Source organism: Agrilus planipennis, unplaced genomic scaffold (genome assembly GCF_000699045.2).
Source record: "Agrilus planipennis isolate EAB-ADULT unplaced genomic scaffold, Apla_2.0 scaffold171, whole genome shotgun sequence".
Lineage (NCBI taxonomy): Eukaryota > Metazoa > Arthropoda > Insecta > Coleoptera > Buprestidae > Agrilus > Agrilus planipennis.
In genome coordinates, this window is record NW_020438994.1 from 78,662 (window position 1) to 90,210 (window position 11,549).

At 33.8% G+C, this 11,549-nt stretch overlaps 1 protein-coding gene across 2 annotated transcripts in view; it reads right to left on the reverse strand.

Annotated features, from left to right (window-relative positions):
- LOC108739367 (gonadotropin-releasing hormone II receptor) overlaps window positions 1–11,549 on the reverse strand; it is a 166,000-nt gene that overhangs the window by 28,249 nt on the left and 126,202 nt on the right. For both annotated transcript variants that reach the window (XM_025975728.1, XM_018473247.1), the window contains exon 4: window positions 3,391–3,496. In XM_025975728.1, the coding sequence (XP_025831513.1) occupies window positions 3,391–3,496 (106 nt within the window). The remainder of the gene's footprint in view (window positions 1–3,390; window positions 3,497–11,549) is intronic.

Consider the following 11,549-nt stretch of genomic DNA (forward strand, 5'->3'; position numbering starts at 1 on the left):
TCGGTAGAACATCACTAGAAGACGATTTACCCAGCGGGCGCCCAAGCACGCGCCTGGAAATAGGTACATGACAAGTTGAAGACATCTGACATGATTGTTTGGGCGTTAGCAAGGTTTCAACGAGCCGGGTGCCAAGGCTGTTGGAACCAGAACAGAAACTCAATAGGTTTGATACTTGTTGTCAACTTCAAGAGCTGTTAGCTCATTACGGCGATGAATTTTGGCAACGAATAATAACCACTGATGAAATGTGGATTCCTTATTTCAATTTTGAGGCCAAAAGACAATCCAAAGAATGGCGCGAACCTGAAGAAGGGCCTCTACTTAAGGCGCGTGTACTTCCGTCTATTGGAAAGGTAATGCTAAGTGTATTCTGGGATTATTTTTATGGATTATCTGGCGAATGGTCCTACAATTAACGCAGAATAGTATTCGAATTTAATATCCGGACCATTGCTACAGGCACTTGTCAAAAAACGGCCTGGAAAGTTTCTCAGGCGGCCATTATTGCAACAGGTTAATGCTAGACCACACACTGCAAGAAAAATGAAGGATGCTTTGAACGATGTACGATGGGAATTGTTGTCGCACCCACCTTATTCCCTAGATGTTATACTCAGTGATTATAATCTGTTCCTAAATTTGAAAAAAACCTTACGCAGTGTTCGATTTGAAAGTTTAACTGATGTAAAACGTGCCATAAATAGGTGAGTAGCGGAGACACCAAAAAAATGTTTGAAGACGGCTTAAAAAAAATAGTTTACCGTTGGGATAAATGTATTCAGTTGATTGGAGATTATGTTGTAAAACTACATTGTATTATTGACGACAATTAACAAAACCGTACAGAGTATCCCATTTTAGTCAGTTTTGCTGGGTATCTTCCTTATTATAATGTAATGATAGAGGTTGCGGTTTTCCGGATAGAAAATAGCCTATGTGTTAAAAAGGATATTTTGGAATATATATTCACAGTTTCATTCGAATTCATTCAGTAGTTAAATACATCATGGTGCTACTGATACTCAAACACAATCCAAAACATTCCTATTCATGTTTATATTGGTGGGGATAGTATAAAATTGCCAAAAAAATATTGCCAGCAACATTAGTACCTGTGGTATTTTAATTGGTAATTATATACTTAATTACCCGATTGTTATAGGGGCGAGGATTGTAGGGGATGTTCATGAGTGGTCCTCCGAACCCCTCGAAAAAACAAAAGAAAGGGTTGAAATTAAAAAAAAAATTAGGTTAGGTTAGGTTAGGTTAGTTCTTCCCTTTGTCCCTGGCCATTTTTATTGCTCCACTATGACATAGTGTCGGCCATTATTCTTTTCTAATTGTTGCAGTTATCGGCCATCATTCTTTTTCAATTCTTGTCGCATTGACACTGTTGTCGGCCATTATGATTTTTAATAGATGTATAGTAATCAATGATTAAAATTTAAAGGAATTATTTGTAAATAGGTATGCAACACATCGTACACTTCAGCAATAGGAATTGCTGACACTAACTACGTAACACTACTTTGCCCTGTGATGACAGCATAATTTCTTTTATATATGATATTGTGCGACCAAATGCTGTTAAATTTCTTACAGTAAAAGCTATGTGGTATAAGTAATGGAATTTGTTGCCGTCCATGGCTTATTAAACATAAATAAGGTTTAGCCGTGAAGTGTGATCAAAATAGTGTGAAATTGAAATAAAAAAAATACCTATTTATTATTGTTGTATTGGGGTAGGTAACCATTTCGCTTAAAAATGCGTTTATGTTTTGTCAATTCTTAATAAATTGTGGTAATCTTAATTTATACATAGATATGTTCCTTGTTTAAAATATAGAAATATCTTGATTTTATATTGAAGAGGGTGACACGACGAGAAATTTAAATATCTGTTGGAGGCAGTTTGTTTACTTTACTGATTGAATTTAAACTTATTGTTATTCCTAATAGTCAGAAAGAGTAATTTACTATTGTTTTCCAATTCAGTCGTGAATTTCTGTGAAAGATGGAAAAGGGCAAAGAGCATAATGTTAACATGGGATTCCATGCCTGCAGGCACCATGGTCAAACAATCTTCTATATATTTGAAAAAGAACAAAAGGTCAAAGGAGAGTCTATGCGGCATTCCTTAACCAATTTTCTAGGTGTCAATTCAGCCAGTACAGGACAGCAAAGACCACCCGCTGTCACTTCTTAAACCTGCTTATTGAACAATTAACGGGTTAGATGTGGGTAAAGTGTTTGTGGCAACAATATTCCAGTTCTCCAATATTATGGTTTTTACGTGTTCAGCCGAGAACATAATTATTTGAAGCCTCTAGCTTTGACTACTGGTCTATTAATTCACATGAGATTTTTAAATTAGCTTTAATATCTGTAAGAGGATCCAAGGTCTTGTTCACAGACTTCCCAAGTTTGCTGTTAGATTGACCTACTCGCCGACTGTTGAAATTATTTAAAAACATCCGTTTAAATAGGATAAAATAAGAGTCAATAATAACTGTAAGATCAATTATGTGAAATATATTAACCTTGATGTGGTTTTTTACAAATAAAAATATTTTTAACCCTATTGACTTTGATTTCAAATGATTGCCTGTAAGTTAATGATTCAAGGACATATGGCAGTATCTGTCGTACTGTTTCGTATTACAACGGGTAAATAGGATGGAATATACGCTTCATTACTTCTTACTAGGGTTGCCATCCGTCCGGGTTTCCCCGGATTTGTCCTAGTTTAAAGGGGATCCGGGAGAGGGGCTTCATTTGTAGTTCGGGTTTAAAAATTTAAAGTCTTGGGCCGCCGGTGACACGCACTATGCTCGCACACCACGATCAACCGACGAACAACAAAGTAAACTAATAATTTGTGTTTTATTTTAAGAATAAAAAAAATCTGACTGATTATTAAAACAATTTGTAACAAACGGTAATAAGATTCTGTTTTATTAGGTACATTTAAAATGATGATAAAAAAATGACTGAAAATAAATAAAAAGGTGATTTATGACATTTTCAACTGTTTTTTTATTACACTGACTATGTTTAAAAAAGCNCAATTTGTAACAAACGGTAATAAGATTCTGTTTTATTAGGTACATTTAAAATGATGATAAAAAAATGACTGAAAATAAATAAAAAGGTGATTTATGACATTTTCAACTGTTTTTTATTACACTGACTATGTTTAAAAAAACCTGTTGACATGTCCGGGTTCTGGACTCTAAAATCCGGGGTTTTCACTCGTCTTGATGTCAGACAAACAGTAATCTATCGGTAATGGTGTTAGGCGTACATAATTAAAAAATAGCATTATATATATTCTAATCTGAATTTCAGATTTAATTAATTCTAAAGAAAAATAATAATTTGCGTTACCTGTGGTATACTGCATATAGTGGAACCCATCCAAGCCGAAATGAGCATAACCTTCCCTCTTCTATCACCACCAGAAAAGTTTAGAGGCTTTAGAACAGCGTAATATCTGTTAAGAAGACAAAATGTAATATTTAGTTTTCTTTTTACTTTATGAAGTCATCAAGTATAATATACAATATTGTTAAAACAACAGCTAACGGTACATGATCAAAGACCAACACAATGTAATTAACTCGTTGTATAAATAAAACAATAAGTAACTAACATTCACAATTATTATAAAAACATCCAAGGTTGAAAATAAGAAATGCCGACAATTTGGACGAAATGTTGGCTATTGTTCTTAAATAAATAAATAACTTTCAACCGCCTTGTGGTTTTGATTTCAAACCGAATAGAAAAATAGGGAAAGATTGGTTAATTGAATGTTTGATGTGTTTGTTGTAATCTGTTGGCGATGTATATGGCGGTATCCCGCCGAAGGCTCTTTTGGTTAATTTTCTTCGAATTAATAGACTGCTTTTCTTAATTGCACTTTATTTACACTATTTACACTTTATTTCTTGATTTTGATATATAAATTGATTGATTGAAGTCGAATTGTAATTGTTGTATAGTTTGATTTTGTTTGAATTTGGTTTTGTTTTAATTTGAATTTGGTTTTAACTTGTAATTGAATAGAATGAATAATAATGAATATCTATCTTGGTCCAGGACTTAAATAGTCTACACCAAAATAGGACACGCCTCTTAGTAACAGACCCCTTGGTCAATGCTACTTTTGTTGCTATGCACCCTTCAGGTACCCAGAGAAAGTCCGGCGTGACGTAGTTGGGAACTCGGACTTTCCCAACATTTGGTACCTACCTGAAGGGTGTAATAAAGAGGCCCAAAGCTGTTTGCAACACAAAATTTGAAGTTATATAGAATTACAAGTAATAGATATGATATACAGTTATATACAAAAAAAATACAAACTAAAATAACTATAAAAAATATAAACAAATATGAACACATCGACACCGAACATTGAATACAATAGTTCATTTTCCTAAGTGATTCCAAGTCATCTGCATCGCAAAATGTTTTTCAAACATCGAAATTTTATTATAATGCATTATAATGGTATATATAGGAAATGGAAATACCCGTGGGTTCGTAAAACTATAAACACTAAACCTCATTGTTATTCAATCTACGACAATAATTCTAGCTGATCTGCGATGATAACGACGATTGCCATAAATAGGGTAGAGCGTAAAAGAATTGTAATAATCGAATATCGATTGTTCGAATATAATCAATTATTGCGATTTAATTGAAATATTCGGACAACGTTCATCGTGAGTGAACACAACGAAAACAACCTCCAAAGGAGTCAACCAATATTATGCATGAAGACACTTTCCAACAGGGTTAATCAACACCGAGCACGAAGACAACATTCTAGGGAATGAACAAACTCCAATACAATGGATTAAATCGACTTCAAGCACGAACACCACGTCAATCGTGGTCGGCCAACTGTGGGTAGCAATATCATCTTCAGCTAAGAAGACCACCTTCAGCGAGGTCGCCTTTTCCAAGCAGGTATAAGAATAGCTTCCAAACCGTAATGACAACGGAATCAATATGCAGTCGCCACTCTAAGCAAAGGTGACTGCATTAGTCCAACTCTTGGATATACGGCACATACAAGGATATTTTACGAATGCTGTCATCCTCCAAGAAGACTGACCATACATCGTCAACAAACAACGGATGAATACTCCTCATCAGCCGTGGAGCCGTGACCCACTTTCTTCGGAAAATATCACCAACTTTAGAATCCTGTGGACAATTTCCTATAAGAGAAGAATACTGTGCCAATAGATTTATCGTGAATGTATTAAGTTAGTGGAAGTCCGTCGAACGTGGAAAAGCGGATATGTAAATGACGAATGAGAAGGCTTTAGCTGTGTTGGAGGATAGAAAGCAGAATAGGAAACCATCTCCACTCTTTATATTGTTTGTAGGTTTAGGCAAGCGGAAATCCGCGAACCGTGAAGTGGTGCAGTGAATATAGAAGGATTTTTTAGTAGAAAAATCCCACAGGATCTATCGAAAAACCAATCTCCGACTTTCCACCTACCTTGGAAAGGGAGAAGGAAACTAACCTTTGGGAATTGCATATTGAGGTTCTCTACCTTTGCTTGATTAGATGAAGTCACCGTACTGGCGTTCGAGATGGCGTTCCTATACCACCTTGTTTGAATGCGGTTATCGTACTGGAGTTCGAGATAGCTGTCCTATCCCTGCTTGATTGTATGCGGTTTCTTGACTTGCGTTCGAGATAGCTTTCTTTAATACATCTGCTTGATTGAATGTGGTTACCTAACTGGCGTTCGAAATAACATCCTTTACAGAATTTTCTAGAGTTATAAGACTGATAGGGTGCAATCCAACGTTCTGGTTTGATCGGCTTCCACCTGAGTTCGTTCGTTGCTGTCTGGCTATAGTTCTATTACCAGTTGGTGCCGCCTGTTTAGGGTACCGAGGTTTTCCGCGCTACATACGCTCCTGGAGCCCCCCATCCTCATACCTGGTGTAACTGGTTTTTCCCTGGCCCTTATTCTTGTAGTACTGTTCACGTTGGCGCCGTCACTCAGCATCCTGTTGGTAGTCCGACCGACGCTTCTAGTTACCGTGAACGAAGCTTGCCGCCCATCCCTACAGCCCCTCCCTGTTCGGACGGTCGTGGTCGACTGATGGTTTACTAGGAAAGCTTGACATTAAATAATTTTTGTGACAGAAAGCCTTTGCGCACATGTCACAAAAATTGACATATTTTGAGCTCTACATGAAATCATCGCATTGGAGGTACTGCACGCAGTCGACTTCAGAAAGAGTATCACTAGATTCCTATAAAATAAAATCTGAATTGTCGTCATCCGTTGTTGATTCTTTTGTAACCGCTTTCTTCACTACCTTTCTCTTTTTCTTGTTTAATTTAGTCTTCATCATTGGATTCATAGCTTTCTGTCTTGTTTTCTAGTTATCATCGCCCTCATATTAACTTAAATTATTACTCTTTGTCTTTTAATACGATTTTTGTTAAATTCAGTCTACTTTATTATCATTAGTCCTAGGATTGCTTATAATATATATTTTTTATCTAAACTCCTGTAAATGTTTCTCATTGGCCACCGTACTGAGCTTGCACTCAATAGGTACACAACAAGCAGGCAGATATTTTATACTTTATTTACAGTTTTGTTCAAATTATAAGACGAAACTCTCTATTGAAGAAGTCTTGGTTATATATGAGAAAGTACATGTATGTTATCATGTGCTGAACTATCATAAATTAGAGGCGATTATGGTTTCCTCAATCCTTACAACAAATGTGGGATCATTAAATTAAAAGAATAAATAAAGTATACATCCGCATTTCTGTGTATTTCTTGTTAGCACATTTACACTTCATATACTTTCTCTAGCAATGAGCCCTTCCAATGTCTTGGATGCGCGCTGGCAAAATCGTAGGTAGGGAGAAGAATGCATAAAGTACCTGCCAAAAGTTTTGTTCAATCATGAATAGTAGTGCGAGTCGAAAACAAGCGTTAAAGCCTTTAATATATCTTCAATATAAACATCTCGTTGATATTTTGAGTAGTAGTAGCAATAAAAGCTCATTTGAGCTCTACAATTGTAGTGAATAAAATGGTTATGTACAGATTAGATGCTCTTCACCGGTAAAGAGTTTGGCTGAGAGTTGTCTCCTTCCTTTTCTAGCCTAGTGTTGTTCTTTTCTACTTTGCGCCGGTCAAACTGAAGGTCACATCGCTACAGAAACTAAACGAAGTATAGCTTGTACGGAATTGATAGTAAATGTAAAGGTTCAAATACTATTGACAATCGCTATCACTGCCAATTTCTTCGATTAGATAAATAAACATTTTTTGAAGGTTTATTTGTATTTTATTTGTTTACATAGACATCAGATTTGGCGAGTTCGTACCCGATCCGGGGCGGACCGATCACAACATGCAGTAATTAATATCAACATACATCTAAGTGATCTTCGCAACAGTACACACGAATTTTATCGGCATAAAAAATAATTGTTATACTCGAACATGTACTCATTGTCTCTCTCTCTGATCAATATTAGAGTAATATATATTAAATATCTGAAAAGTTTTGATATTCTATATTTAGCAAACTCAATATTGTCGGGTCAACGAAGAATAAGTAGGAACCGATCTCGCGACAAAGATATATTTCGCATAACATGGCAAGTAAAAAAGCGAGTTCGTTTTTCAATAGTCCTAAATGCGGTTAGTTTTGCACATACTCGTATGCAGACATAGACCGAAAATATCTTTAACTCACTTTTTGTTACCGGCTTCCACCCAGTAACTCTCGACTTCTCGACAACTGCGTGCAAAAAAAATTCTTTGTGTTGTTTATTTGAAGATATTGAATTTTAAATTTACTCATGTACCTTAAGGATGTTTGGGAGGCATGTCAAAATGCTATGAGACAAATAAAAATTTGGAAGAACGTTCCTCATTCAATTCTAAAACTTTACAAATCGATTCACTAAACCATTATAAAGTCATTGAAATTTTAAAAAACTGTAATTTTACACGTAATTTTACGGAGATTCGTTAACCGAACAGATTAAATTTATATAAGAACAAAGGCTTTCACGGCCGGAATCCAATTTTGGACACAAAAGTTCACTTAGGCCCTATAGCCCGAATATTCATTCATTGAAGTATAGGTTAAATTTATTTTTATTAACAGAAAAAAAGCTACCAGAAATTTTAAAGTTTTAAAAAATTATTTAAACATACAAAAAAGTTTTTCATTATTAATAGAGATTGAAAGTAAATATTTTTTTCTTTCGAAGTTGAAGTCAAGGCATATTCACTGCCAAAAGTCAGTTAGTTATTTTCCATATTATTCGTTATTTTTTATTTTATTCAAAGTTTTTGGTCAAATTCCAAATTTTCTCTCAAACCGTATACTTTTTTTAGTATAGATAGTATTTAATTAATCACGAATTTTTAACTTTATGTACTCTTTTCTCCGATTGTACCTCCCAAACATCCTTAAGTGAATGTCAACTCTACTTTACTTTTAAACCTGTATTAAGCGCAAGAATTAACGGAAAAGCGAACTGGACAGAAGATAAGAATTTGTTAATACATTTTTAACATACACATCTGGTTCAATTTAATTTGTCGTAAATTCATTAACAGAAAATTCAGTTAAAGTAAGTAAGATATTTGTTCTATTTTATTGCTCAATTATAGGCTACTGATTAAGCACATAAAAGAAAAGAAGTGAATTGTTTCAAACCTTGCCACTATTGTATGAAACAACGAACGTTGGACAAAATGCTAGTTTCAACTTCATTATCAACTGCTACCTCAATAGAAGCTTGGTACTTTTTTTGCTTGGCCAATTATCTATCAGTTTTTTATTGAAGGATAATTGGATTTGTCAATTCTTTCTCCAATTGTGTACCTTGAATAATGGAACCATAACAAGGTACAAATTAAACAAGGTTACGAGATTTCGAATTGTTTGCAGTGAATTTAAAGTTTTATATATTGTATATTATTTGGTTATTAAATTTTACACATTTCACACCTTAAAGTGAAATCAAGTTGAAAGTTAAGTAAATCTAGTACCTAATAATGTTCTCTAAGACTTAAAAGCTGGAGTTAACATTAAATTACTTGTTTTTTACTCACTACAGATAACCTTAAATTAATGAGGAAAAATTTATCATTTAAAAATTAATTCACTAATTTATTGAATTAACGCTACAAAAATTCAGATGTTTTTTAATACGACTACGTACCTCCCTTTTGTTCCAGGCAAGTTTTGTATCAAATAACCCGAATACCAAGGTTAAATAGTCATTAATTATTGTATGACCATGTCGTTGAACTTGATTTTGACTCACGTTAGATATCTTTTGAATCTATGCTTATGTTTATTGTAATTAGTGATGCAAGGTCACTTCAACAGTTCCGATTGCAGTTACAGTTATTCAAGGATTGAAGAATAACGAAAAACAATGTAGAAAAGGTTTACTCTTGAAAATAACGTCCAGTAATCCTTAAATAATAAATTCTGTGAAAGAAACGCAGTAAGTCTAATAAACAACGAGAAAATAATGAGTAGCATTTTAAAACTAAATGCCGTAGTTACCAAAATAATAAATTAAAAAAGTCGAAAGTTAATATTCAAAGTCTACAGCAGTCAAATTTTTATTTAGAAAACACAATTACCAATTTTGAGGACTCTGTTTCTCTTTGGCATTTGTACGGAATTACATAGAAACCACAGAATAATAATAAATTATTGTTAACCGTATAATATCAAAACCCGTGAATTAACTGTAATCATAATCGTTAGAATACTAATTGCAATCCTTCTAGGTAAAGATTACATGGTCGAAATGTTTATTCTTTTGTTCTTCTAAAATACGTCACTTAAGATGTTAATAAAATGATCAATAATTTGACCTTGGAATTATACCTAGGGATCACTTTTGCTTTTAATATGTTCAAACGTTTGAACGTATATAGAATGTTGTGTTCTATTGATACCTGAGATTAAAAAAGGGGGTTATTATTTAAAATTTCCGGATTGACTGATCCCAACATCAAGTTCAAAATAACCATCGCACTACCCATCTGTGTGTCTAACGTAACATTACTCTTACAACTTATTCGAAAAAATAGATAAAGTATCTCTTTACTGGTTTTTATATTTTACGTGACTCCCTGTGTATTTATGTAGTGTTTTGAAATCCTTATTTACGATACGTACCCTTACACATAGATACAGATACTCCTGGTATTTTTTCTTTTAGTGTCATATTTTAGACCACAGCATTTCTTAGATTTTCTCCGAGAACACTGCACAATTATTTTATGAAATATTGCCCTCGTATTTTGGCCCCATAGTCATAAAGTGAATTATAACTGTTAAATATAAATTATCTTGAATGCTACCAGAGTTTTCACTTTAGATGGGAAAACGTTCAGACTGTGGAACCAGGTACGGTTTCTCCAGTAACATTGTTGCTTTAATTTATGATGCAATCTGTTACAAGATGAAGAAATTTTATTGGCAGATTTACTGAGAATATTGTATAGTCGTTAGCATTATTTTACTTTATTTCAAAGTTAAATTGCATTTCTTGCTAAAAGTTTTACGACAACATGTATTGATTTTAAATTACTGTTAGGTAAATCCTACTATGCCGTTTAAATTAAAATTTAATAACGGAAAATTTCCAGACTACTTTTTCTTTAATAGAATGAAATTTTCACTGGTTTCACTTATAGTTAAGTAATACAGCTTAATTATTCTTACTGGGGTGGCAACGTTAATTCCAGTACACACGAATTTTATCGGCATAAAAAATAATTGTTATACTCGAACATGTACTCATTGTCTCTCTCTCTGATCAATATTAGAGTAATATATATTAAATATCTGAAAAGTTTTGATATTCTATATTTAGCAAACTCAATATTGTCGGGTCAACGAAGAATAAGTAGGAACCGATCTCGCGACAAAGATATATTTCGCATAACATGGCAAGTAAAAAAGCGAGTTCGTTTTTCAATAGTCCTAAATGCGGTTAGTTTTGCACATACTCGTATGCAGACATAGACCGAAAATATCTTTAACTCACTTTTTGTTACCGGCTTCCACCCAGTAACTCTCGACTTCTCGACAACTGCGTGCAAAAAAAATTCTTTGTGTTGTTTATTTGAAGATATTGAATTTTAAATTTACTCATGTACCTTAAGGATGTTTGGGAGGCATGTCAAAATGCTATGAGACAAATAAAAATTTGGAAGAACGTTCCTCATTCAATTCTAAAACTTTACAAATCGATTCACTAAACCATTATAAAGTCATTGAAATTTTAAAAAACTGTAATTTTACACGTAATTTTACGGAGATTCGTTAACCGAACAGATTAAATTTATATAAGAACAAAGGCTTTCACGGCCGGAATCCAATTTTGGACACAAAAGTTCACTTAGGCCCTATAGCCCGAATATTCATTCATTGAAGTATAGGTTAAATTTATTTTTATTAACAGAAAAAAAGCTACCAGAAATTTCAAACTTTTAAAA